General features: G+C 40.6%; 4 protein-coding genes across 6 annotated transcripts; 1 reads left to right on the forward strand and 3 right to left on the reverse strand.

The window, feature by feature from the left end:
- Positions 1-3,786: 3,786 nt before the first annotated feature.
- On the reverse strand, positions 3,787-5,622 carry LOC115692882 (60S ribosomal protein L24). 2 transcript variants are annotated; one of them, XM_030619852.2, is made up of 5 exons: positions 5,519-5,622; positions 4,699-4,774; positions 4,510-4,611; positions 4,278-4,426; positions 3,787-4,188 (listed from the first exon to the last, which is right to left on the reverse strand). In XM_030619852.2, the coding sequence occupies exons 1-5, from the start codon at positions 5,527-5,529 to the stop codon at positions 4,032-4,034; spliced, it is 495 nt and encodes a 164-aa protein (XP_030475712.1). In that variant the 5' UTR covers positions 5,530-5,622; the 3' UTR covers positions 3,787-4,031. The 2 variants fall into 2 exon arrangements, with proteins under 2 accessions (XP_030475712.1, XP_056159249.1); XM_056303274.1 differs by having other exon boundaries at positions 4,699-4,767; positions 5,527-5,581.
- A 1,170-nt stretch (positions 5,623-6,792) lies between these two features.
- Positions 6,793-8,667, reverse strand: LOC115692890 (uncharacterized). Its single transcript, XM_056303318.1, has 5 exons — positions 8,614-8,667; positions 8,377-8,568; positions 7,506-7,606; positions 7,322-7,382; positions 6,793-7,250 (listed from the first exon to the last, which is right to left on the reverse strand). Exons 1-5 carry the CDS (start codon positions 8,665-8,667, stop codon positions 7,017-7,019), a joined length of 642 nt encoding a protein of 213 aa, XP_056159293.1. The 3' UTR covers positions 6,793-7,016.
- Positions 8,668-10,600: 1,933 nt separating this feature from the next.
- LOC115692883 (uncharacterized) lies at positions 10,601-18,451 on the reverse strand. Its single transcript, XM_030619853.2, has 5 exons — positions 18,069-18,451; positions 14,304-14,413; positions 13,862-14,227; positions 12,631-13,300; positions 10,601-11,116 (listed from the first exon to the last, which is right to left on the reverse strand). The coding sequence occupies exons 1-5, from the start codon at positions 18,319-18,321 to the stop codon at positions 11,028-11,030; spliced, it is 1,488 nt and encodes a 495-aa protein (XP_030475713.2). The 5' UTR covers positions 18,322-18,451; the 3' UTR covers positions 10,601-11,027.
- A 5,679-nt stretch (positions 18,452-24,130) lies between these two features.
- On the forward strand, positions 24,131-26,332 carry LOC115664788 (vesicle-associated membrane protein 722-like). Of its 2 annotated transcripts, XM_030586678.2 has the most exons (6): positions 24,131-24,473; positions 24,688-24,947; positions 25,112-25,253; positions 25,332-25,452; positions 25,547-25,609; positions 26,041-26,332. In XM_030586678.2, the coding sequence occupies exons 2-6, from the start codon at positions 24,758-24,760 to the stop codon at positions 26,191-26,193; spliced, it is 669 nt and encodes a 222-aa protein (XP_030442538.2). In that variant the 5' UTR covers positions 24,131-24,473; positions 24,688-24,757; the 3' UTR covers positions 26,194-26,332. The 2 variants fall into 2 exon arrangements, with proteins under 2 accessions (XP_030442538.2, XP_056159301.1); XM_056303326.1 differs by lacking the exon at positions 24,131-24,473 and having other exon boundaries at positions 24,561-24,947; positions 25,965-26,088.
- The last annotated feature ends 837 nt before the right edge of the window (positions 26,333-27,169 follow it).

Below are 27,169 nucleotides of genomic sequence, written 5' to 3' on the forward strand. Positions count from 1 at the left end.
GTTGGACTTTGCAATTTTAGCTAAAACCCATCTACCGGCCGGTCCTTAGACAAGAGAGATTAGAGGTTGATGAAGTCTTGTTGGGAGAGCTTCATCGTTTTTATCAAATATTGCATCCTCCCGTTTTTAGGGCAAATTGAATTTGTCTAGACAGAGAAGAATTAGAAGGATCGGCTTTCATGGCGAAATACGTTCTACCCCGGGTCTCGACACTCGCTGCTGCAAATTGCCCCGACTTACCAATTTTTTATAGCTCCGTTGTGACATTTTGTAACCGACAGCAATTTCCTTTAACATTGACTCTGATCATCCGTAATCCGGTCGGATCTTCAGCCATCTGTTGGTCAATTGACTAATTTCCTTAAATTATGTCGGTAAATTCTTTTATGTATATATAAAGAATGATTTATTAGCATATCGCTCTTATGTAATTTTTTTAATTCAATTTACTGAGATATAAAAGGATTATTATGGAAAAAGATCTTTGAGTCATTTGGATGGAAGGCTTTTGATGAGGTTAGAGCTATTAGGGTAAACTACTCAATTTGGCATGATGAGATTTTCCAGATAATCAAAATGAAATCTACCCCTTTTGGCATCAATCCCTTTCTTTTGGTAAATCCCAAAAAGTTCACTTGACTTGGAGGTGTATCCATGCTCTTTCCACAAAATTAACTAGTGCTGGAATTGACCATATACCTAAAATGTGGATTGAAAAAGAGAATTTCAATTGAAGGTAAAAGTTGAAATACGGTGAATTTCCTTTTATTTTCGTTCTTTTTAGGGATATGTTCACTAGAAGTCCTAAAACTTGTCAAGAAATTACAATTGAGTGTTAAAACTTGCAAAAAGTGCAATTAAGTTCTAAAATTTATCAAATTAGTTCAATCGATTCCTACAGCTAACATCGTCCAATATAGCTAATAGAAAATACTGACATAACTTCTTCTTTTTTCTATCATATGTGGCAATGACATGGCCTTTTTTCATATTTTAGTGCTAATTTTATTTAAATTAAATTTAAAAGGAGGAAGAGGAGGATAGACGGGAAGGGCTACAAGCCCTTGCCACTGTTGCCCCACCATTGTCGGCAGAGCCCGGCGAGGGTGGGGGACGGCAGGGCCCTGGCCAAGGGCCTACAACCCTCGCTGACGGCAGGCAAGGGCCCTCCCCCAAATTGAGTGAGGATTGCCACTGGCAGCCAACCTTGCTAGTGGTGGCCCTTGGCTAAGTTTGGGCGAGGGCCCTCGCCTGCCGTCCCCACCCTCGCCAGCCCATCCTGGTGATGGTGGGGCGGCGGCGGCAGTGAGGGCTTGCAGCTCTCCCCACCTGTCCTCCTCCTTTTATAAATATATATATATATAATGTTTAGCTTATTTTTAAAATTTATTTTAAATAAAATAAGTATTAAAAATCAAATTTGGGTCAAAACAACGTTATTTTAGTCTTGTATTTCATAATTTAGCCACATCATTGTCACGTAGAAGAGTGAAAATATTTAAATAAGCAACGTCAATATTTTCCGTTAGTAAGTTAGACGATGTTAACTTTAGGACTCAATTGAACCAATTTGACAAGTTTTAAGACTTGATTGCACTTTTTGCAAGTTTTAGGACTTAAATGCATTTTCGTGACAAGTTTTACGACTTTTAGTAAGCATATCCCTTCTTTTTATTTGAGGTGCTCTTGAATTTAGCAATTCTATTTTCTCGAGTGTATAATTTCGTAGATATTTCGAGCTTTAAATAATCTAAGCACTTTACAAAATAAACTTCATTTGTGCCAAACAAATTATCATAAGATCGATGCCACTCAATCGCATAACTCGATCCAAATTTATTCTACGAAACATCGTATTTAGATAAGAAAAATGACTCAAAATGCAAATACTCGATCGTTACGCAAGAACGACTTGTCTAAATTATGCTGGAGCCAATCGAAGATCTTGACCAGCTTGACAAACTTGGGAGCCTAATCGAGCGGCATCGAGCATATAACTGTTTTATTAAAAAATTCCGATAGTGATAATAAATGGACAAGATAATCCTTTTAATTCCATAGCATACACACATAATACAAAGGGAAAATATTCAAGCATATTTTGCTCATTCGCAAGTTTATTCATAACTCGATTGGAATTGAGAATAGTCGATTCGAGCTCGAAAATCCAAATTTTTTGTTAGAGTCGAGTTCCTACAAGCGCTTTAATGCTCAATCGATTTCAAGTCCAATTTCTAAGATTGAATATTTGAATTGAGTTGAGCTAACCACCGAATCAGAACAACCCGACTTAATTATACTCCCAAAGGTGTTTTAAGGATGAAAGAAGGGTTCAGGCGGGACGAAAGGACCTTGGTAAAACAACTCAATCATAGTCCGACCCAAATCGATCAAATGCTTATACGTACAGCTACTTATTTTTTTTTCCTATATTTGCTTTACTCTTGCTAATTTTTAATGTGTATCGATATTTTTCGATACTTTTACAAGGCAAAGAATGACGGATCTTGCTCAATGACAAGCAATGCCCTTGCTCTCATGAACCAGTGCGCTTCCAAGCATCAGCCGACCACAGTGGTCGGGTTGAATATGGGCCATATTTGACCTCCACAAGACCCAATATATACCCAACCCAACTCGCTTTGGCCACATATTTATTTTTTGGGTAATTTTGGCCATTTCGGTAAAATACAACAGCTTGTGGCTGGTTTATTTTTGGCTGAGAATTAGGGCTTTAGACAAATTGGGTCTTCAAATGACGTGCTACCTCTTTAATGCTCAATAATTCAACTTCAAGGCTCTTTCTCTTAACACAATACAGAGACTAAGAAGTGAAGGAAGATCAAGAAATGCAAAGTGTGCAGAGAAGCTGAGTAGATCTAGAAGCACAAGGACAGGAAAGAATCAAGGTGGTGTTACTCATATTGATTGGGGGTCTGACCATCGATCAGTTGCTGTGCTCAGTGACGGAAGATGAGTACTCGACTTCATCGCGTGTCTAACTCAAGCCAATACAGTCACCTCCGTCCGAGCCCACAACGCCATTGTCGAGCCTCCAAACCTTGTCGTCGAGCGTCCCCACTCTCTCTCCCTTTCGTGATGTCGGATTTGAGGTCGCAAGCCCAGATCTGACATTGCCAGTCACTATAGTCGTGGCCTCATGATCACTTGGAGCCCATCTGTCTTTATTGACAGAAGGCACGGCCGTGGCTCGACGATTTAGGCGACGGAGGGCCAAACTCAAGGGTGGGCGAGACGTGATGGTAGGCAAGACGCAATGGCGGCATCGGCTATCGTAGTGTGAACCTAGGTGGAGGACGACGAAGAACTTTTCTGAAAGCGCTAACCTTCTTTAATTTAAATGAGTCGGTTATACATAAACACATTAAACCCATTTAAGCCTCGCCCTTAAAAGTTTGAACAAATTGTATAGAGAACTTTCAGAACTTTCTACCTTCTTTGATTTAAATGGGTCACAAATGAGTTATTTTCGTCTTTTTTGCTTTTCTTTTTGCCCTCGGGGTCGCAGGGGGCCCTCGCGCGTGCGGGCGGCCCTCGCCCGGGGAGGGCGCCCTCGGGCCACATTAAAATCCACTCTTATTGAACTGTTAAAGTCTTTGAAGCCAATTAGGCCTGGCCCTTAAAAGTTTGAACAACTCATATATGACCCAGTTTTCAAAATATGAGTAAAGAAAGTTTGGGGTTTTTGGTGGTGTTTTCCTTTCAAAATATGAGACAAAAAAATGGGTCCATTTTGACACCTCTAGTCAGACGGGAAAAACCCCATTTCAGAAACTGGCAAGTAATTCAAATTGAAGATCCTAACACCAGTTATTTAGTGGACCAGCATAAGCAAATCAGAAGCACAAACTCTGAACTGATATTCGGGTTACAGCACTGTCAAAACTTGCATCTAAACAAAAACTAAGCGGATTTGACAGAAGATACCGCAAAGGATTGCCAAAATATATTGCTCAATCGAGACAGAAATGGAAACAAACGGTCGGTAATGGGGATGTTTAAACTAGAATTCAACGTTTTCCACCCCCACCTCCAAGCTTGGGGCCCTTAGGTGCAGCACCCTTGGGCATATTTCCCTTGGATTGTGACTTCTGGGACTTGGCTGTCGTCTCAGCTTTCTTCGCCTTCTTCTCATCCTTCGTCTTCTTGATCCTTTCCTTAATTTCCCTGCAACGAGAAACGATATGAAAAGACCGGTCAGTAGGGAGTACAAAAACACTCAATGGTGATGAGAGAAGAGCTTATAAGTCATATACCTCAGAGCAGCCTCACGTGCAGCATCTCGAACTTCTGGCTTCTCAGTTCTTTTCTTCTGAATAACTTCCAAGGTGGCACCGACTATGGACCTGGAATACGGCTTCTTGGTGGCCCGGCGCTTCTTCTTCACAGCCTCAGCAGCAATGTCCTACAAGTATCATTAAAAGGGAAAAGATATCAAAATTCTGCTGTTTCCTCATAACCCCATAAGCCTGCTGGCTGATGCTTCACCTTCTTGTGCTGCTTCCGGTACATGGCCGTCCACGTGAGCTTTGAAGGCTTCAAGCGGTTGTGGAAGTACCTCTTGCATTTCGAATTGGCAAAGAGGAAAACCTTCAAATGCAAAAAGCCGAGTAGTATTCATACAACATATGACCGACGAGGCCATCCATCACAAAGACACCATGCAACAAGTCTTACCTGGGAATCCGAGCGGATAAATCTGATTCCCTTGCCAGGGTAAATCTTGGCACCGCTGAAGCGGCAAAGCTCAGTCCTATTATTTCAAAGAAAAAGCCGTTTGAAAACCAATCAATTCTCGCGATCAGAACAAACGCAAAAGAATACCAAAGCATCCAGTACCCAACATCGCGCGAACGGAACATCATACGCTTTTGAACAAGCTAATATCAGCACCAGCAAAATTACAAAGGAAACATGCGAGAATTATCTAAGAAGACTAACAGAGTCAACAACAAATGGCATAGTAGCAGATAGACAGACAGTATCTTTCATCTAACATTCACCGCCGCCCGCAATTTTTCACGCCATCTATGGCTCAAAAGGATCCAACCCCATGTCTAGTCTCCTCCTAATCCTAAAAGATCAAAAAGTTCACTTTTTTATCCACAAGTTCATGTAAATAGCAGAGCCAAGTCGAGCCCTCAAACATTTAATCTGCAGATTCGGCAGCTCCAGAAATCTTCCTACGATCGCGAAACGCAAGCAAAATCTTTCACAATATGCACACGCACGCACGACCCCAACCCCGAAACACAGCGTTCCCCACGAACACTCAGCATTCAATCAATCAAACAAACAAACCCTCCATCGCCAGGCATCAACAGAACCCAAACCCACAGGAAGAATCCGCTGATTCCGTCAAATTACATCTATCTAACCCAATGTTCCACCGAAATGACACCAAATTAGACCGATTCAGCGATCGCAGAGCAAGCAGACCGACCAGATTAACCACGCAAGATAGAGAAATTAGAGAGAGAGAGAGAGAGAGGCGTACTTGAGGACCATGGCGGCGGCGGCGGCGGCGGCGGCGACGGGAGCTGGAGATGGAGGTGCGCCTCGCCGCTTCTGCTGGGTAGTGCGAAAACCCTAATTCTGGCGCTTGCCAAACCTTAAAAGCGGAGAAGAAGACAGCTAAATGGGCTTAAACGACGTCGTATTTGGGTGGGCGCAGCTATTGGGCCCCCACCCGTAGGTCAAATGCCAAGGAGACAAGGGGCCATTTGGATCACCATCACTCCTTGTAGATAATAACTAGATATTACAAATATCATATCAAGAAATGCTAAAGCTAAAAATTCAAAATTAATTCGCTAAATCGGTCTACAAAATGACGCGACGAGGTCGTATCGAACACTCACCTAGAGTTTGTCATACTCGCACGACGAGCGGATGTTGAAAGCCGTTCTTTATTTTACCGAGCATTATTGTTCGTATCATACATCGCTCCGTCTGTGTTCCTTCAAATAAAATCGAGGGTAAGTGTTAGGTTATAATTTGGAAAAAAAAAACGTTTTTAAGTTTGCACTCATATATAAATAATTATCCTCGATTTTCAAAGTCTTAAATTTGTATCCTCTCTGAATTGAAGAGACATGTTTTACTCCCCAAACTCTACATTCCTATCTTATTCACTCAGTCACACATGACAAACTCTCTCTCTCTCTCTCTCAAACTCATAGCTTGTCGCGAGCTCGACCATCTCAAACCTTCGTGAGCCGCGAGCTCGGTGAGCACAGAGCTCATCTGAGACGGTGACTATCGCCGGCCCCAAGTCCGAGGCTCACGAAGGTTAAGGCTGGCGGGGCACTGCGCAGAGAGGCAGTGACCGAGCTGGTGCCTGGTAAGAGCGAGATGGTAGAGAAGAGAGCCAAATATCCGTTAGGGTCCGCGAGTGTTTTTTTGTTTAACGGGCAGTTTAAATAAGGCAAATTACCACTTTTGTAAATAAGTGAGGTTGTAAGGATGCGAGTTGATATAAAATTACAAAACTCAATATCCAAATTACGGTTTTTAAAAGTGAAATGACATTGGAATTATATGGATGCAAACCTCAAAAAGTTACTCGTATATAGTAATAATCTCGAGCTTGACCAGACTTGACTCGACTCGATTCGATGTGCAGAAACTTCTGGTCTTCTCTAGTCGAGCTCGAACTCAAGATGTATGTACAAAAGTTCACATATATATGAATTCGATTTAATCACGGGATCAACATGGAAAAGCATACTTGACAAGAACAGAAAATGGGTTATGCCTGAGGTGCACCTCTGTCTGAAGTCAATTTTAATATTCACGGCACACGTCCATTGTGCCAAAGACCAAAAAAATGAGTTTCATCTGCACATCAGTTGACTAAAAAGGTCAACAAGTTATTGCTTCCCCTGTTTTCTATTCGACTAACGAGAGATCACAAAGCATGCTGTAACATGAAAAGGAGCCCTCAATCAAACACAGCTTAGCACAAGGAATTCCATTTTGCATTCACAAGATCACTAGAGGCAGGTCGAATCTGCACAGCTTCTGGTGCTAAGATCTGCGGTTATGCAAGATGATGCAGATTCACTTAGGCTTGGCTCTGGTGCTAGGATAGCTCCTGGGACTTCCCTTCCGGTTCTCAATTGTAATATTTCTGCTTTCAAGCTTCTTACTTCGTCTAACATCGTTAACAGGACCCTGCGCAATTCGCGTACACCTGATTCCAGCCGGTCCAATCTTTCATCAAGATCCTACACAAGAAGCAACGTTGTCATGGTACCCCTATTGCATATTATGTTCAGTTCAAATGGGCCAGCCATACCAATTCTTGAGCGGTGATATTGGGAACCTCCGTCGTCTTCTTGCTTGTCCTTTTCTTGTTCCTATGAGAAAAATTCAAAAGGAAGGTGATCGGATCGACTCAGTCAGAAGGGCAAACTTACTAATGATCCATCCAAAGGAGTGACCGAGTTCCACAGAAGAAATGTAGCAGGACCAAGAATCACCTAAGGCGTGGAGCAAGAGCCTCACTTTTCCCCGGTCGGGTAACTGCAGCATCTTTCTCAGCAACCATTGGGGTCAAGTCAAAGCGGCTAAGGTGCACAATCTGCAAGACAGCAAGGCACAAGAATGTGATTTTTCGCCGGTCGCACAACAACAGTGTCGTCCACATTGGGATCAAGAAGTCAATTGATTGTCCTAACGCCTACTCGCAGTCTGCCTCATCACTTAGCATACAGTATTATTATATATCAGTCCCACACAAGTAATGCCGGGTATACTAAGGGCGAGCGCCATGGCATAATTCAATAGCATAGCAATTCGTGCTCATGTGTCACAATCGGGTTTTCAAATTGTGTCGAGCTGTATCTTTCTAAACACTATATTTTTTATGTCGCGTTTACATTCAATCGTGCATATACGGCTTAATTCGTATCAGAAATTGCCGGCCGGCCCTACTTGCATTCTGCTGCATCACATAATATATCGCCCTTGTGTGTACTAGTATCAGTATACCCAGCACCCACCCACAACCACAACGGACGCACAAATGACAAACCCACGAAAAGGCAATTGGGCAGATGCCCACGATCAAAAGAGAATACCCAGAGGACACCCTCAAATTCAAACACAGAATTCATCAACTGCAGCCCACCAAACTCAAACACAAGTCAACCGAACTTGGAACCACGAACTCAGAGGGCAAGAAACCACAACCCCCATCTGGGCGATTCCTCGCGGGATCAAGAAACCGACCCACAACCAGAAATCTAGAGAGAACGCTGCGAAAAGGGAGCGTCAGGGGTCGGGGAAACCGACCCATGACCACGGCCATGACCATGAACACGACCAGACATCAGAGGAACCGACACTGACCGATGATGGGCGGCCCCTCCTTCCTCGTGGCTTCGCGGAGGGGCTGGTTGGAGTTCGGAGAGAGGAAGGGGGAAGAAGATCGAGCGCCGTCGGGTTGCGGAAGTATGGAATCAGTGGAGAAGTGAGGAAAAAGGCACGACCTTTGTGGACCTTTTTCGTTCTGAGCTGGACACGGGGAAGCTGCACACTCAGCTATTCTGTCTTTTTTTGCTATTTTTCTCTTTTCAGAAGTTTTACCAAAAACTCGAAACTTTCAAGATAATACACGTTTACACCTAAACTTTCAACCATTATATTTAAGAAAAATTTTGTTCAATATGAGATTGTTGATTATTACTATTGATTAAGGAACATTGTGCATTTTAAGAAAGATATGTACTTTCGAATAAAGCTTTCAAAATGATGAACTGTAAATGAATGTTATGATAATTGAGTCGAGTTGCTACAAATAGGGGAAAATACAATTTTACCATTAAAATCAAGTTGTTTACGATATTTCATGGAAAGTAACGAATAGGGCTTTGAGGTTAATTACTACGTTTGAAAAGGATGATCACTGACTTGCTATTTACAAGGGCTTAGAGGGAAATTGTAATTATTGGGGAAAATTACAAAGCATAGGTACCGTAGCTTACGACCATTTATGGTATTTTAATGTATTACGAGTTAATTACAATTTGTTAACGCTTTCATGTTACTCTTAGTCAAATTAGCGTCCGTAAAGTTAAATTACTAGTTATGCACGAAATCGAGTTACAATGACCATAGATTAGATGTGCATAACTCTTTGAGCATTTGACTAGTCCTCACCAGATATGACAGTCGGCCCCTACCATCACGACATAATGGTTGTCCAATTCTAGGTCGAAGACAAGAAAGAGTACTTGTAAAGCATTTTCGAGCGGTCAAAACAAAAGAAAATTGATTTTCCTCTATTCTCGTCCACCTACCACTTTACTTCTTTTCGCATGTTGGGCTAATCTTAAACACCAAGTTACCATTCATTCAATGTATAAAAACTCAAAGGGATCGAGAAAAAAGTGGAAGTATATATATTTTCTTAAGGAAAGTGGCACTTTGATTCGATCTGAAGTTAAAAAGACAAGCTCAAGTCCAAATTCAAAGTCTTGACATTGAGGGGTGTAATTAATATGTCGACAAAAGTTAGGGAGGGCTATGAATATTCCTTTCATTTTGGAAAAATATTTAGTATTTTCATGAAATGAGTCATTTTCTTTTGAGAGCAACATTTAGATGTAAACCTTAGTGAGAGAGGCGAGTAAAATAAAAATATTGAAATGCTAAAAATAGTAAATGTTTTCGCCTAAATTCTTTCACCTGAATGATTTGGCAAGATCGTGTTGAATTTCAATCACTTTGTGCATGAGCAATTGCTATCCTTTGCTCTTGCAACATTATTACAAAGTATCAGGATGAGACATTGATGTACGAAGTTCGCAATGGAGATTCATGTGTTCACAGCCATCCTTACTAAAATGCGCAGAATGACGTCCTCGACGACTTGGTATCAAAGATGTCAAGCCAAGGTTACAACTCTTTCAACAATGTACACCAACAATGTCCTGCCGGTTACTCATGTACCTGATTAGCTATCTTGGCGAACTTTGCGGCGTATCAACCGAATAAACTTCCTTTTTTCCCGACTGAACAATGTTAAACTGAAAAATGATGAATCAAGATATCGTACGATTGACCTGGCCAAAACGCTTGACAGACTCTGGGAATTCCTCCAGACATGCATCATTTTGCAGCAAGAAGGGATGATCTCACGCAAAATACATGCAAGAGATGTTGAGCTCATGATCAAGCAATCCAAAGTCATGTTTCAAGCCGTCATCCACTTGACTCGTCAATTTTCTGTACGAACTTAAGCATAAAGATCCGAATTCGAAGCGAGATGACTACAATCAACTTAATGCCAACACAATTACTACCTAATCTTAAATCATGGCATTGAACTAAAATTCGCATTATTTTGGATTCACATGCATAAGACCAATGGAAAAATTAAATGTGTCGGAAGCGACAAGAAGGGGAAGAACAGTAAGCCGAAGTGGAGAAAGAGATAAGAGAGAGTTGTCCCACAAAAGACGAGGGAAAGTGAAGGGCAAACCAGGCTTAGGGATCAGTAGTTTACTCTGGCAAAGAGTAGTTTCTACTTGAGATCAAGCATACATCATCAATCAGACAAGATTCAAGAGGATGCATAAGTTTAACAATGGCATTCTTTCCACTATCATTTTCGTGTTAAATAACACTATTAGTATTCCATTCCTTTTCTTTTATGGCAATAGCTTCTGCCCCGCATTGCAGATGCTCAAAAGGAGCCTTGGGTTATTTTTTACAATTGCATTGACACGATTAAAGTTCCCTTTGGAACCTGCAACCTATGTTTCTCATCTATTCACAAAATTACCCTCGAGTCGTGTTTCCCTTCGGGAATAAAGTTTACATCGTAGCAGAGAATAGATGAGCGGCCCGCCACCTTTGTTTGGCTTTGACCGATTTACCTTGATTGGATTGCCAAGAAAAGAAGACACTTCTTCAGCTTCTCGAAGAAGAACAAAACTGGACGTTAGCATGTTGACATTGTCCTCATCTCTCTTCCTCTGAACACATGTTTAACAGATTTATGAACTCAACCAGCCCAGCAGATTAATCAGAAATGTAGACAGTACCAGCAACCACATATCTATGTGAGACAGACGCACTGCAAAAGCTGCAAAAGCACATGTGGTGTCAAATACAAATGGAAAGGCCGACAGTAGAGATAGCCAGTTGAAGAAACATTTGGAATCTAGACATCCAATGATAAATACAGAAAAAAACTAGATGTAGCTAATTTTCAGAATGGAACATGGCATCTCATGATTCTCATCTGATGATAACTTAATCGGATGTCATCATTATACAATCCATGGTAATTGAAGGAGAAGTTCAACTTCAAAATGACAGAACCATGCCACAATACAAAGATAGAAAACTCTTGAATTTTAAAAGGTGAAGACATAAGGAAAAACCAAATTGAAACAACAAAAGAAAAAATGAATGAAAATTCTTCCCCCTGCACCTCTAGACAACATATTATAATATGAAGATCCATCGAGATGTAAAAGATTTTGTCACTGTATTTACCAACTGTACGCTCAACATAAAGAAAAGTTTGCAGAGAAATCAAATTACAATTGGACACAGAAATCAATATTGTTGTGAGATAATACCGAAAGAAAGAAAAAAAGGTGACTTCCGGATCGGGAATGACAAATAAATTGCACCAAGTACCAGCAACTACCATGAAAGCCAAAAGTCAAACCCCTACGATTGGGTGAAGAACATTCAATGAAAATTAAAGTCTCTCACTATGAATTAGTCGAATAACTTGATCAAGATAATTAGAGGATAGAACAACAAATTGCAGCCAATAAGTGCACTCATTAATGCAACATAGCATAGCTATCCACTGGCGTCCACCCTCACTTCATTTATCAAGACTGAATAATACTAACAGATGGCAGAATCTCAAAATAATTACTCTGAACTTAAATTAACCTAATGTATTAGACCTTTCAGGAGATAAACCGCCCTTTTTCGCCGATAGAAATCAGGAGATGGTTGACCTCAGTCAGTGTAGCAACGATGAATAAGAACTATCTACTTCAAAATGATTGCACCCGGAAGATGGAATTGAACTATGAACACAAGCTGGATCAATCAAATTGTGAATCATTTGGAAGGCAAGATGTGAATTATCACTCTAGTGCAATCCTAATCAATCAACTCAATGCTCCAATGTTTCCACATGGCGATCCATCACTCCTCTGACAGTGAATGCCCTAAAATACCACTCTACTTAAACATAATTGATGTTTTTTTTGGGTAAAAGTACATGATTGATGTTGTGCTATTATTACATATATTTCAAGCTCATGATCACGAATCACAATTTTCAATTTCCAACGGCATTGAGTCATGATGCTTTAAAAAGGAGAGTGCCAATTTTAAATCCCGTTCCATCCGGACGCATCAACAAATCTTACCTACCATGGCTTATTAAGAAAGCATATACCATAGCATAACTAATCTTAAGAAAGAATAAACACTTAACAACTGCATTCTTCACCATGATCTTTCACTTAAATTATTTCACAATCCATCCCTCACAATCAATGTATTAAAAACGAAATTATCAAGTAAGGTAAAAAGAGAATGTCATCTCAAAACTAAGAAGCTTACATGATTGAAGTGGCGCAAGAGAAGGGGATACAGGGCCTTCTCCGAGTCCTTTATCCTCAACTGGAGGGGAGGCAATGGACACCGTTGGTGCTGGCGAGAAAGATGGAGAATGGTGTGATGTTGGAGACATATAAGGTGAATGCACAGCAGGTGCAGGAGGTAGAGAGGTTGGAGTTTGAGCTGGACTAGAATGAAAAGGTGAGGCGGCCGGAGCGATTGTGGTCCCACCACACGTACAATCTGCTTTGAGACCTGAAATAGGACCCATCTTTCGAGGACTTGAGATAAAAAGGTAGCCAAAATATAAAGATATCTCACAATTAGGACAACGTGGTACTGGACGCAGGTTAGGTGAGGGAGCTGGGGAATATGAAGAAGGCGAGCTATATGGGGAAGCTGATGGCACAAAGCCAGGCGATGGAGCTGGAGAAGGGGTAGGAGGGCCAGAATGAAGGGTACCATTCAAATAAGATGATAAGCTGACACCCTTAACATTGCCAAAAACCGAATGATCAAGACCAAGATTTTCAGGAGATCCTGAGATTATTTGAGCTAATTGCTTTAATCTTTGCGGTAGCAGATTCCCAGAATCAGAAGTAACGGAAGCCTCAATTGTGACAAAGGGAGCAACTGTTGAACCCTCCGTATTCGTAACTTGCACATATACATTCTGTTGGAGAAACACATCGGCAAAGTAGAAAAGGGAAAGAGTATCAGAGTAGAAAAATTCAGTTACAAAGAACAGCTTATGTATGGAGTAATTCGTATAAACATATTAGATACTTTACTCGTGGTGGAACATAAAATGCAAGTACAAGCATTGTAATGCTGATCTTGAATCTCGTTTAGCAGCTCTTGTTGTAAGCTTTGGAAGATCAAGAAGATCTTGACACTAAACTCGATGCCATGTACCTTGTGTTTTGAAAATTAACATTTTTGAACAAAGAACGAACATGCTTCATGTACATAAGGAAGTGTACAGAAGCAGGTATATGATAAGTAGCTCATCAAACAACTTTACCTAGAAAACAAATGAAAGGGGATTCTTCCACTATCCAATTTCAAACTACTTTTTGCAAAACGACAGCCTTCCAACATTATGCTATTTGTGAAATTTTAACTTTTCAGTCACAATAGAGCTCAAAATGGTTGTTCAGATGAATTCCTAAACACTAAGATGGTGCAGATCCGTCCATTAAATTCTTAAAATTCATCTGGACAACTGGCTTACCTCATAAGACCTTAGACGCAACCCGTATTTCAGCTGTCCCTTGAACTCAAGAAAATTCTCCTGTATATCATATATAGACTGGTAGAGAGTAAAATTAAATAGGATCTGGGGCATCTGCCAAATTGAAGTAGATGGGTTTACAGTAATTCCCCCAGGAAACTTCAAAATCTGAAGCTCAGATGGTTGCCCAAAAAGGGATGCTGTAACAGTTAGATTAGATTGCCGGAGGAAGAGATCAATCAAATATGATCTCAGAACACTTAGTGACACTTGATTAATTGGAACATTCATCTGGTCAGACAGAACGCCAAACACCACATCAGTATAGTTAGTCGAGTCTGATTGGTGCGCCGATAATACTGCCACCTGCTCAAAACACTTCTGCGTTAATTTCATCTCTGATATATAATTAAACCAAATATGCAGTGTAACAGTCAATTACCTTTGTATCTGGAACACCAATTTCACTGTAGATGTCATATTCTAACCTTCCAATGAACATAACAATCTCCGAAACTGACTTTTCCAGCCTAAAAGATACCTGAACTGTGGCTGTTAAACAGACATATCAAAAGTTGAGTGAGTATTCAGAAAGGAAAGAGTCATTAACAAAAGAACAGATAACAAAAAGAAAGCGTGGGCCACTCAATAGTATTATTTGTAAGAGCTTAAAGGTAGGTTGATTTTTCCAGTTCAAAGGCACTCACAGGCTTGGGTGTAAAACTAGTTCCTTCAATGTCATTTCTCACTGCTCAATTTTCAGTCACAAAAAGTTGTTTTAAACCACAACCAGAAAAGCTTGACTTGGATGGCATATGCCCATTTGGGTCTCTATCACACAAACTGATGGAAAAGGTGAGCAGGACAAAGAGGCCAGGAGAGGAAATCTATTTGACCTTTTTGACAGGTAAGAGCTGCAACATCAACGAATGCAGCAATCGATACCTCATCACAAAACGTGTCTGATAAGCATGCAGTCATTCACCAATACACCTTCTAAAAATATGTAAAGGACTCGTGACCAGAGGGGCAAAAATGAACATGCCATTATCTCATATCAATCAAATGAAAACTATATTCTAGAAAGGGGGGAATAAATTGTCTTGTTACATAGCGATGTAGAGGACACCTTACCAGCTGGATTCGTTATTTATGACCAGGTAAAATATTCTTGGAACACGCTAATCAGACACAATAGAAACAGAGACAAGGGTGATGGAAGGCTTGCCTACTAGTGAAGGTAAAAGCAAATCCTTTACTATTCACATTCTATAAATCTAGTATGGAACTGACCCAATGATTATTAGTTAGGAGAAAAAGATTCAAACATGAGTATTTACAGGTTTCGGCTTGCAACACAATTCCATACTTATGCTATGGTTGGAAGCATGATGGGGGAGGAAAATCCAAAGAAAATGCCCACTATTTTAAATTTTCCCTCCTTAACATACTCAAAAAATTTAAAATTGTTAAAATATGTCCACCCAAATTTTCTTTCCCTCCATTTTTCCCAATTTCCCAAACAAAGCATTAATCTATGTTGAATAAGCCAAAACTGAAGAGAGTACAAAAGGTCTATGAAGTTAAGAGCTTTATTATTAGTGCCTATCAAGCTAAAAATCGTGCGCAATACTCGAAAAAAAAACTCCTTTGGATAGTATGTCCAAGAGTCAACAGATCAGCCTTTTATTAGATGGCCCCTCTTTTTACTCTATTTTCTCATGTGCATAGCATACTTCATACTCTTATCCGACTCAACCAGTCTGTAATCAAACTTTTCTCTGACTTACAGCACATTATTATTCGGTATAACACTAGTATGTACAGATAAAACAACTTTCTTGTCTTCCAGAAAAGTGACTTTTCATGAAATGCATCCCTCTAAAAATTGCAATTTTGGCGAACCAAAGGAAGGTGCTGTTGATGCATCTTCTTTCACCTTGTTGTAGAGCATTTAAACAAAGTAGGGATTATGAACACGAATGCTGTCAAGCTCGGACATACTGCAATAAAGTCATTTGGATTTGCTAGATTTTGGGTTTAACTAGCTCCAACTACTTGATAGAATATCATTTGAGAGAAAAACCATTGTATCATCAATACACATGTCAAATATTCTTCTTTCCCCACACGTGAACATTCTTGCCATCCATTTTTATTATTGTCCAATATAAATAAAGGAGTTCAAAGGACAACACTGAACTACCAGAATTGAGCTTGAATCATCAAATATCGAACTCCTCGACTTATATGACTTAAAAAAAAAAAACTTATATGACTTAAATGCCCCGCCTCTCAAAAGACATACTAGCTATTTGATTCAAGAAAGTGATGAAAAAGCCAATAAATACAATGTCAACCAACCAGAGCGCTATCATAAACTTAAAATGCATCGATCACACTGGCCATACAAATCCTCAACTGTGTGACTCAATTGACAAACTCTATAGAACACATGGCTATTTGTTTTCGCATAATTATGAGAAGTCGGTCTAAAAAATGTGAGCCCACCAAAGGACCGTCGCACATTGAAAACGCATGAATCCCTCCATCTGTGCTAATCAAATCAAACATCTCAACAGTCTGAGATATTATAACAATTCATCCTTGAAAAACATCCCTCAATTTAAGAGAACACTGCCTAGTTTGAAAACAACATTCTAGAATATCCTTTTGTTTCTTTGGTATGTACATAACCTGTGTTCTCTCAACTGTCGTCTGAAGTCAAGTGGATCCGCACACAACCTATGTGTTTTAAGCGCATTAATTTATATGAGTTTGGCATTGATGAATAAATATCAATGTCAACGGAAAGTGGCTGGAAGCAAAATTGCTCAATCAAAGCAAACTAGGGCAGTGAATGCACAGCTCGATTCGATGTAAAAAACCATATATCTATTGACACTTTTCTTAAAGCTACCCTGATCAGGAATGGCATTTCATTGTACTTTCTTCTACCTCGAAGATAACTCAAGAAATGGCACTACTCTCAGTGGCTATAGATCCATCAATATTATTAATGCAGGGACTATTTCTAGTAAAGACCACTTGATGTTTATGCAAGTAAAGGGAGATTTGGCCACAACATGATCCAATGGGTCCAATGAGAAGAAAGCGTCCAAGTGGAATTCTAGAAATTTAAAAATAAAGGCTCTTTTAGCTGAATTAAAGGCCCGGGGGTCGGTTCTAAATTAAGTAGGTTTCCTAGTTTAATATTTATTAAATTAAGATTTCCTAGTATAATGCTTCCTAGTTCAGTGTCCTAGTTTAGTGAATTCTCAGTTATATGGATGCAAATTCATGAATTGATAATATATGAGAATTCTCTCAAGTGTGTGATTCCTTCGGTTCTTTATCTAATTTGTTGATGGTGAACCTTAAAGTCCTTCTGTTCTTTATCTAATTAGTCAGTGGTGAACCTTAAAGTTCTTTTTTTTGGCAAGTGGAACATTCCTTTATGCTTTAATAGTGAACTATTTTATCCCAAAGTTATCTTTTTCACAAACACATGAAGTACTTTCTTTCCATCAAACACATTCCACATTCTCACCCAAACTCACCACGCATCAATTTTTTAATCTCGGTGGCATCAATTGTCAAAAACAAAAACACAAAAAATGACATCCCCGGCCATTTTTTGCCTTAGGACACAGCTCTTGACTATTCCAATCGAAGATTTCCTATCCTGGGTTTTTGTCTGGGTCCTCAGTGAATCAAACTCATCTCAAGATATCAGTTGAAACTACAGAAGAAACTCTACCCACAAAGCTCATCAACAATATCGACCATTTCCTCATGGAAAATGACATGGTCAATGAACCGCAGTATTAAATTCCGCCTGCGGATTCGCGCGGACAGCAGCAACGCCCAACCTCCGGGAAGAACATTACATATCGGTGAACACGCGACCCGTAAATCAGACACCTTTACTGCTAGTCCGCTAGCATGCACTAAACCCCAAAACCAAGCATATGCCCATCGAGTGCAAACGCTGAAACCCTAATTATGTCCCCAGGCACCATGAAACCGAAAACCCCCCCGGCTCCTAGATGAACAAAGCAATGGAACCCTAGAAACCAAAATCATCAGCAGAGAGCGAACCGCACGGCATCAGCTCCTAAAATCGGACCGGAAAAGAACGCAATCACACCAAAATAGTGACAGTCCACTGAATGTAAGAGCAGCGACTGAGGTCCGAGAATCGTACCGCCGAGCTTAACCGCTTCCTTCGCATCGAAACCAGATCGCGCACGGCTCAGGGGAACGACCCAGAAGACGCCGGAGAGGAAAACGGCGAGACCCAGGAGCAAGAAGAAGACGCACCGGAGGCTGAGCTCGCCGGCCACCCGGCGGAGCCCCGCCGAGCACCGCGCGCAGCAGAAGAACGGCGGCGGCGGCGGGGCCTCGCGCTCGCCCCCCTGTGGCCGCCGCTGCAGGTTTTGCTGGTCAGCTTTCCCCATTCGCAGGGCATCTGGGACTCTCCCTCTCTCTTCGCCGCCGGCGCGCACGGACAAGGACGACCGCCGAGCTCCGCTGCTCTCTCTCTCTCTCTCTCTCTAGGAGTGGAGAGGAAGTTTTCAGTGCGGGCTTTTCTCTCTCCTCGGGGCGCACTGGCTGAAGCTCACCGACGATGATGGGTGGAAGATGGGAATGAGAGAGACAAAGCGTTCATGTGGACAATATGCTTGTATTTATCTAATTATTTTATTTTATTTTTCTTTATTAATTTCAAGGAAAAAAATAATTTGATTTTTCTTTTTCCCAAAAATGATTAGTTTTTTTTTTAAATTTGGAGAAAATACTTGTGAAGGACTGCAATGACTTTTTTTTGATGTGATATCGGCGTGCCCAAATCAAATTTAGAAAGAGGATTTCTTTCCGAAAATATTATGATGAAATTCCGAGGATCGTCGTGTTTTTTCTCTATTCGACCAATTTCAAACCTCCGTCAAGTTTGGTTAAAGGGAGTTTCTTTCGATCGGGATTGGAGGGAGATGGAGTTTTTTTGTGTGGAATTTACATTATTAGTCGAACGTGTTTTTTTTTGTCGTGATAGCAAACATATCATCACTCATTGAACTTTATTTTTTTGAATTCACTATCAAGGGCTAATACCTAAAGACTTATTACGGGTATATCTCGTGCGACTAGGGCCGTGCATGGCTTCCACAGGGTTTAACTACGGATTAGTGGTAGGATCCGGACTTATCTCTATTCATTTGGGATTACTTATGAGTTTCCGCTTAGCGGGCTGGAGATAAGATCGAAAGATCCGACTCGATACATGCCCTACCTTTTTTTCTAGTGGACTTAATGTCAATCCAAGTCTCTGTGTCAATCTGGTCGTGTTTTCTTGATACGTGGCCCAACAAGCCCCATTTGATTTTTAATTTGTATGGTTTGTCGCGTGGCAAGACATCGTTCGTCTAACCATTTCTTAATCTATAAATACCCTTAAAGTGTTAAGCCAAGAATAAGAATTCGTACCAAAAGAGCCACCACTAGAAATCTCTATGGCATTCTTAAAGTGTTAACCCAAGAATAAGAATTCAAGTCCTAAGAGACTATCCGAACCTTTTCTCGGGCGCACTCTCTACTTCATCCCATTTTCGTATCAATTATGCGCAGCCCTTATAATAAAAGAATCGCGTGTAACCTTATCACGAGCTCATCCAAACTATTCATGTGACAACAATCCAAAAAGAATAAAGAGCTTTTGATCCGGTACCTCTTTGCCCACCCTTTCTCTTCCGATGATGTGATGGTATGGATGTTACTTTTTTTTTTTTTTTTCGTTTTCGTGGGATTGAACTGATAATTTGAAGGACCATAATTGGTTTGGTTCAAGATTTTTTGCAAATTAATTAGTTCGGTCATGATTGAAATGTAGGTCGATTCAAATTAAGTCGGCGAATACAAAAAGTCATGAAGAATCACTGGATAAAAGCATTTTATTGGTTTTAATGTATACAAAAAATTTAATTCGGAATCTATTTACGATCTATAAAAGCATTTTGCATCATTAAGAAGTATAAGAAAAACAATCGCTGAAGAGAAAACAGTAACATTTTCAATATCTAAACAATAAAACACAAGAGTACAAGGAAAAATTTACCAGTGAGTTTTATGTACATGCCATTCTAACTACAGGGATAGAAATTATTCGTACTGACTTACACACATGGAAAAAAAATTAATGTAGAAATATCGATAGTTTCGTCTATTTATCGATTTCCTTTGATTTAGTTGACAAAAAACAAAACTTAAACCATTCCAATTAACTGTTGATTAGTCGGTAAGAAGCGTGATTAAATTTGGATTGAAAACTGGATCTGATGATATAATTTGAGTTTCGAGCTAAATTTTCCTTTTCTTTCTTTTGGATAAAAAGAAAACCATATTATATTGGTCCACTAACCGGACCTAGACCCATTTCGAATCCATCCGATCATAATTAAATGCAATTAGAAGCATACCCTTAAAAAAAAAAAACACCTTGTCGGGTCAATAAAATCACGACAAACATTTCGGATTTATTTCTCTTTTACATATGCGCTAGCAAAACTTCATGTACCGATTCGATGCAGCTCGACCATCTCTCTGTGAATTTCCATACACCACCTCCATGCAAACCGTCACGGGGCTTACTAATATCTCTAAATAACGTGTCGATAATAGTCATTCCAAATCACATCGCCATTCGAATTTTTTTTGCCCTCGGGTTTCGATATTATTTCTCTCCCCCAACCCCGTCCCTCTCCTTTTTGCTACCGAACGTTGAGGACAAGCAAAGGTGAAAAGCAAAAAAGTGCGTGGTGGTGGTGGTGATTGATAGTGGGGGCATCATTGGACTATACAAAAAGCGGGAATCGCTTGGTTCTTTCCACCCACCACCAAACAAAATCGGAATTCAAACTCCATCGGGGGGGGGCTTGGTCGTTATCATTCCGGGAGGATCGGCGTCGACTGCTGACCAATGCGGGGCTCCCACGTGGACAAATGAAGGTAGAGGATCGTGGGTGGCCGATGGAATGGGAGGATGATGATGATTTCTTTCTTTCTTGGGTGTCATCCATATCGCGGTGGAGGGCACGCGCATCGTTTGGTTTTTCTAAGCGTTGTTATATGATGTCCGTTTTTCATTGGACAATTAGTTTATGGGCTCCGTGTAATCTTTATCCGGTAGTTTTATTTTTTAAGGATCGTGTTAACGCGTGTCCAAAAACCACGAATCGAAACTCAGAGGATTGGAAAATGGCATTGGAATATAAGTTTTCATATTCCCGAAGTGGAACTAATGGTGACCCTTGACATTGCATAAAGGGGCACTTTTAACATTTTGGTTACCTAACAAGGTTTTGATTTTTCAGAGCCATATTGAATTTTTCACGATAAATTACGCTTAATGTCGACACCGTCGTAAGAAAAAATGACTATTATCGAGGCTTTTAATTTTAAGATATTTTTTTTTTTTGCAAATAACTTACTAACATACTGTTTGGTCAAAACAACTTTAGTCTCAAGATGTCTCGACATTGGTTTTCATCTGTTATTTTCGAGATCAGATGGAATCGTCTAAAATCGATCAATTAAATCCAGAATCGTGCTTAAGCCGAGTCCCAATTACCCATTCCATACGTTTTGGATAAAGACCCACCATAAAAACCTGGTTTGAACCCAGTTGTTAGTGACTTTTCCTACCAAAATTAAGTTTTGATTTTTCACTAATTACAAAGAAAAGTGTTTATTTTCGTATTACTTAGCAACTTTTTAAAATTTTGGAAAAGTAAGTATAGACATATACATCACCAGTCACCACCGACACTTTAAAGTATTCGATAATTTCTCGAAACACAAAAACACTAAATTTGTCAAGCAAATGAGTTGAGGGCCGCCCGTTTCTTCGCATGATCTGATCAGACGGCCGAGATCAATTCATCGAGATCGTACGGTGCTCCAATGCCCACAAATCCAGATCCATTTTGACTGGGATGGTATGCCGTAATTGCCCCTAAGATTCAAACAAATTGACTTCGTTCCGGGCGCCATTCACGGTCGGGGCCTTGTCGCCGAGGGCGTGGAATTGACCCGGATTCGAAAATAATCCAATCATGTCAGCGTCAATCAAGCAAAGCCCTAGTTTTGAAATCTTTTTTTTTTTTTGGTTACATTGTGCTTATTAATTTATCGAAATGTGATGCCCTAGGTTTAATATGTTTTTTTTTTTTCAACATCGTAACTATAAAAGTTCAATGAAAGTTTTGGGCCCGAATTTCAATGAACGGTGTTCTTTTTTTTTTTTTTCCCCAATCTAAAGGGGCCTTTTCAAGGCCCTGAAATTGGGGGCCTACATCCGACCCTAAAACTGAGGCTGACAATTCGTGTCGTGTGGAAATAGAAGTACGATATGAATACGACTACCTTGAAAATGTCGCGTTTAATAAATGTATTGAACTGCGTCAGTATGAATATAACACGTCTAAGAAAGTGAATCACATGACACGACATGACGTTATTAATATGATTATTGAACCTGTCCCATTAGGAGTCGACCTGACACGATGGGTCAACCTATTTTCAAATAGATGTTGACACGTACAAAACATGTGTTGCTAGAAGTGTGTTTAAGCATGTTGAGCGCATTAACCCTAACTCAATGAACCATGTTTTTTTCCCAATCTAAAGTGGCCTTTTCAAGGCCCTGAAATTTGGGGCCTACATCCGACCCTAAAATTGGGGCTGACAATTCGTGTCGTGTGGAAATAGAAGTACGATATGAATACGATTATCTCGAAAATGTCGCGTTTAATGAATGTATTGAATTGCGCCGGTATAAATATAACGAGTTTAAGAAAGTGAATCACACGACACGACATGACGTTATTAATACGATTATTGAACCTGTCATGTTAGGAGTTGACTTGACACGATGGGTCAACCTATTTTCAAATACGTTTTATACACGATAATTTGTGTTAATGCGCTCAACATACATGCTTAAACACGCTTTTAGCAATATGAGTAATCCCACTTTACATTAGATCAAGATATGTTAAAGACTTATTTTTTTCATATATATATTTTATGAATTTTGTCTCCCTAAATATGCTTTTATTTTGCTTCTTTTTTACGTGAGTGCCATTCCTATAAATTATTAAGGTTTAAATAATCTCCAAACATGAAATAGACGTGGCAAAACATATTTGATGTCCGGTTGTGTTAAAACAAATGACACGTTTACATCATAAATTAAACGCATTGATTCGTGTTTGAATCGGTTAAGTGGTTGACCCTGTATAAGGCGCGATTTTTCGCCGATCATAAATGGGCTGCCCCTTTCAGTCACGAACCCGTTTATACCACACCCAAACGTGTTAAATTACACGTCGCGTCGAGAATCGTCGGTCTTGAAATCCACTGTTTCGGGTCTATTCGGGCTTGTGTCTCCATTACTACCTGTATACTCTCTCTTTCAAAGTAGAAAACAAAAGCTGTAATTAAGCTTTCGGACAAGATCAAGCTTTCAATCGAAGTGGGCCGAAACCGATATGGCCCATTTCCGAGCCCATATTTGGGCCCGCTTTGAGTTTTCGGGCCCAAACATTGATTTTGGACGCAACCGATTATGCAAGTACTAGGATGTTTGTTAAGGAAAAATGGGTGGTTAAGTGGCAGCATAAACGTCTCTTTCCATGGATTGCTTCCTAGAAGTTTCACTTGAGGGTACTGATCTAACTTCATGCTGCTTTTTATACTTCTGCATTGTCAAGGAAAGATGGGTTTAACGTGACTGGCACGACTACTTTTTCTAACTATTATTATAAGATTCTCGCGCTATTCACGAAATGTTTGGATTCGAAATGCGCGACCCACTTGTATTGTTGCTCCGATGTAGTTTTAGAACTTATGATTCTCGCACTAATCACAAAATGTTTGGATTCGAAATGCGCGACCCACTTGTATTGTTGCTCCGATGTAGTTTTTAGAACTTATGATTCACGCTAATCAAGTCAATCGAACCAGCATAGTTTTTCCAATCAAGTCCCGCCCGTCTCCAATTTCAACAAATTGAAGTCGACGGCTTGTATGTCGATTGGTGCCTAGCCAAATATCTATTGCTAAAGTAAACATTGCCACCGTGGAATGACAAGTCATTGAAAGTTTACTCGACTTATTTCGGGTCATTGTAGCTACAATTTAATCACACAGAATGATTTTTCGGGGTGGCGCCAACATATCCCACGCCGGACTTTCCTACCGCTGCTGTTGGCACATCGGTTTGAACCGACCGGAAGCGAACGGGGACGGACATGATCGAGAGAAATGTGTGAATTGAAGGACTTAGACTGGATAAGAAGTTGATGACCACATTGAAGAAACCGTGTAACTTGAGGGACTGCATGTCTTCTTCTTCCGAGAGGGGAAAAAAGAAGAAGAGGAGTGCATGGATGCAGTGGCAGTGGCAGTGGCAGTGATTTCTCTGCAAAATGGAGGGCACGTACTCATACTTTTCAACGTCGTCGTCATGATTTGCAATCCGAACCAGCAACACGCCACCAAGCTTTCCCGCTAAGCGTGATCAGCACGCTCACTCACTCTTCTCGTTGCAGAGGTTGGAGTTTTGTCGCTGCACTATCGTGCTCTCCGAACCAGCAACACGCTACCAAGCTTTCCCGCTAAGCGTGATCAGCACACTCACTCACTCTTCTCGTTGCAGAGGTTGGAGTTTTGTCGCTGCACTATCGAGCTCTCCGAACCAGCAACACGCTACCAAGCTTTCCCGCTAAGCGTGATCAGCCCGCTCACTTACTCTTCTCGTTGCAGAGGTTGGAGTTTTGTCGCTGCACTATCGAGCTCTCGCTCCGTTTCCGTCGAATTCGAGAGAGACGATAAGACATGGGTTGCCGATCGCTGATCTACAGCTTCGTGGCTCGTGGCACTGCGGTGTTGGTAGAGTATGCCGAGTTCGGTGGGAACTTCACCGGCATCGCCTCGCAGTGCCTCCAGAACCTCCCTCCCACGAGCAACAAGTTCACTTACACCTGCGACGGCCACACATTCAACTACCTCGTCGACAACGGCTTCAGTATGCTCTCTCTCTCGTCGCTGGTTGTCTCTTCGGTTCTATGGTCATTTCGTATATTTGATGTCTGTCTAGCTGCGATAGCTCCGAGCTACGTGCGAAAGCTGCTTGTGGTCTCGTTCCCAGTTTTCCTTTGACATACTGACTTCACCATCTCAATTCCGCAGCATACTGCGTGGTGGCAGTCGAGTCCATCGGTCGTCAGATTCCAATGGCCTTTCTCGAGAGAATCAAGGACGAGTTTACTAACAGATATGGCGGAGGAAAAGCCGCGACCGCAGTGGTGCTTAGCTTGAACAGGGAATTCGGGTAAAAATCGCCTTCTCTTCATGAATGCAACTTATTTACTCTCCAACACGTAATATGCTGAGCGGAGCTTTGACACAGGCCCAAACTGAAGGAGCAAATGCAGTACTGCGTGGATCATCCGGAAGAGATCAGCAAACTCGCCAAAGTGAAAGCTCAGGTATCAGACGTGAAAGGAGTTATGATGGAGTATATAGAAAAGGCGAGTCAGCATACCTTGTGTTATGCTTTATCGCTAAGTTAGAAGTACGATAGATTGGCGTGTAATGTCGGACTTATGTCGCTCTGTCATGTAGGTTCTGGATCGTGGTGAGAAAGTTGAGCTTCTGGTCGACAAGGCAGAGAATCTTCGATCTCAGGTGAGCAGTCTACTACATGTGAGCAATGTTGGCTTATCTTAGTAAACAAACTAATTATTGTATGTAAGAAGCAGGATCTGGTGTTCAGAAACTGAATGACTCTTGCATCATGAGTGATGGTTTAGAGGCAACGATTAGATTGCAAACACGAGTATATCACAATGGTAGTCTTCTTCCAGTCTCCTGAACCGGTCGAGCTACTAGTACAGCCTACTTTTGCCGTATTGTTGAAATATTGTCTCACATCACTTGACAATTTATTCACCCTCCACCTGTCTTGCAATTCAGTGGATTTCTTGCTGCTGATCTACTTTTGATTCTATGTTCCGGAAATCGGTGATGAATTTGGAGCTAGAACAAAGACTAGAGTCTTTCGATATGATAGAATTAAGGATCTCGGTGTCCGACTGATGTGGATTTTCTACTTTCAGGCGCAAGATTTCAGGCAGCAGGCGACCCAAATGAGAAGGAAGATGTGGCTGCAGAGCATGAAAGTAAAGCTGATAGTTTTCGGCATCATCGTCGCTCTGATTCTGATCATAGTTCTGTCCATTTGTGGTGGCTTCATGTGTGGTGGTAAATAATGGAGTGACACTGATCTGATATTCTTTAAAACCTCCATAAGTTTTAAGTTTTCTTTCTATACACACAAGTCCTCATTGCGCTGTAGTATAATATGGAACAAATTGCTTGTATAGTTCTGTATTCTTGGAAGAGTTCTCTGATTACACAGCATTATGATATCATCAGTACTGAATTTTGAGATAGCTGGAGCATGCTTTGCATTCAAATTAAACATGCTAAACCCTTTTGTTTAAGACATTGGAAAATTCCATAGAAAGCCTCAAACTTTGTACGGGATGTGATAAATCCTGGATTTTTCTATTGATTCTTTGTATCTCTCGAGATTGCGTGTACATCTCCCTTTGATTGATATGTTATCTTAAATAACATCTTAGATAGTCATCTAATAAAGCTTATAAATAGGCTTATGTATTTGTCAACAAGATTTCGTCTTATGCTTCATCCTCTTGTCAATTTCCCCAGAGAAGGTTGTTAATTTTTATTCGTCGTCTCATCTTTTGAATCGCGAAAGCTATATAGAAGAATTTAGATTTAGGGACGAGAGAAAAAAAGTCTCATCAATAAATGTTTGACCATATCGGATGTTATAAGGATACATTAGCCAATTACCACAAGAAAGGTACGTTTTTAGTCGAAAGGGATGTGAAAATAGCACCGCCCTTCATGTAAAGATGTGATAAAATCTTTTTTCAGTCACGATTTTCGATTAATATAAAATTGGCAATTAAAATTCATTTGAGTATTAAAATAGGCCTATGGACCCGGATGGGCAGCAAAGAAGAATCTAACTCATTGATGTGCATTGACGGTGTCACTGATCTTTTGGTCAATAGGTGTCACGATTTGAATCATTGTCCTAGTTCAAATGCTAAGGCGCAACCCCCCGAATGCTAAGGGGCACACACAGTTCGTAGAATCTTTTCTACGAAGGAAACAATGAAAATGGGTGGTGAGACAAACTTCTAATTAGTTGTG

The sequence above is a fragment of the Syzygium oleosum genome, unplaced genomic scaffold, assembly GCF_021117445.2.
Source record: "Syzygium oleosum isolate NSW1041296 unplaced genomic scaffold, Sole_v2.1 Sole_v2.27, whole genome shotgun sequence".
Lineage (NCBI taxonomy): Eukaryota > Viridiplantae > Streptophyta > Magnoliopsida > Myrtales > Myrtaceae > Syzygium > Syzygium oleosum.

Excerpts from the sequence above, each read along its gene's own strand:
- LOC115692882 (XM_030619852.2), bottom strand. Across the intron at positions 4,427-4,509 it reads ACCGGAAGCAGCACAAGAAG|GACATTGCTGCTGAGGCTGT; the intron begins GTGAAGCATCAG and ends TGATACTTGTAG. Across the intron at positions 4,189-4,277 it reads GCACGTGAGGCTGCTCTGAG|GGAAATTAAGGAAAGGATCA; the intron begins GTATATGACTTA and ends TTCTCGTTGCAG.
- LOC115692890 (XM_056303318.1), bottom strand. The coding sequence starts at position 8,667 with ATGGTTGAAAGTTTAGGTGTAAACGTGTATTATCTTGAAAGTTTCGAG. Across the intron at positions 8,569-8,613 it reads TTGAAAGTTTCGAGTTTTTG|CTGAGTGTGCAGCTTCCCCG; the intron begins GTAAAACTTCTG and ends AAGACAGAATAG. Across the intron at positions 7,383-7,505 it reads GCTCTTGCTCCACGCCTTAG|GAACAAGAAAAGGACAAGCA; the intron begins GTGATTCTTGGT and ends TTTTTCTCATAG.
- LOC115692883 (XM_030619853.2), bottom strand. The coding sequence starts at position 18,321 with ATGGGGAAAGCTGACCAGCAAAACCTGCAGCGGCGGCCACAGGGGGGC. Across the intron at positions 14,228-14,303 it reads TTGGTGTTCCAGATACAAAG|GTGGCAGTATTATCGGCGCA; the intron begins GTAATTGACTGT and ends TGTTTTGAGCAG. Across the intron at positions 13,301-13,861 it reads TGCGTCTAAGGTCTTATGAG|AATGTATATGTGCAAGTTAC; the intron begins GTAAGCCAGTTG and ends TTTCTCCAACAG.
- LOC115664788 (XM_030586678.2), top strand. The coding sequence starts at position 24,758 with ATGGGTTGCCGATCGCTGATCTACAGCTTCGTGGCTCGTGGCACTGCG. Across the intron at positions 25,254-25,331 it reads AGCTTGAACAGGGAATTCGG|GCCCAAACTGAAGGAGCAAA; the intron begins GTAAAAATCGCC and ends GCTTTGACACAG. Across the intron at positions 25,453-25,546 it reads TGATGGAGTATATAGAAAAG|GTTCTGGATCGTGGTGAGAA; the intron begins GCGAGTCAGCAT and ends TCTGTCATGTAG.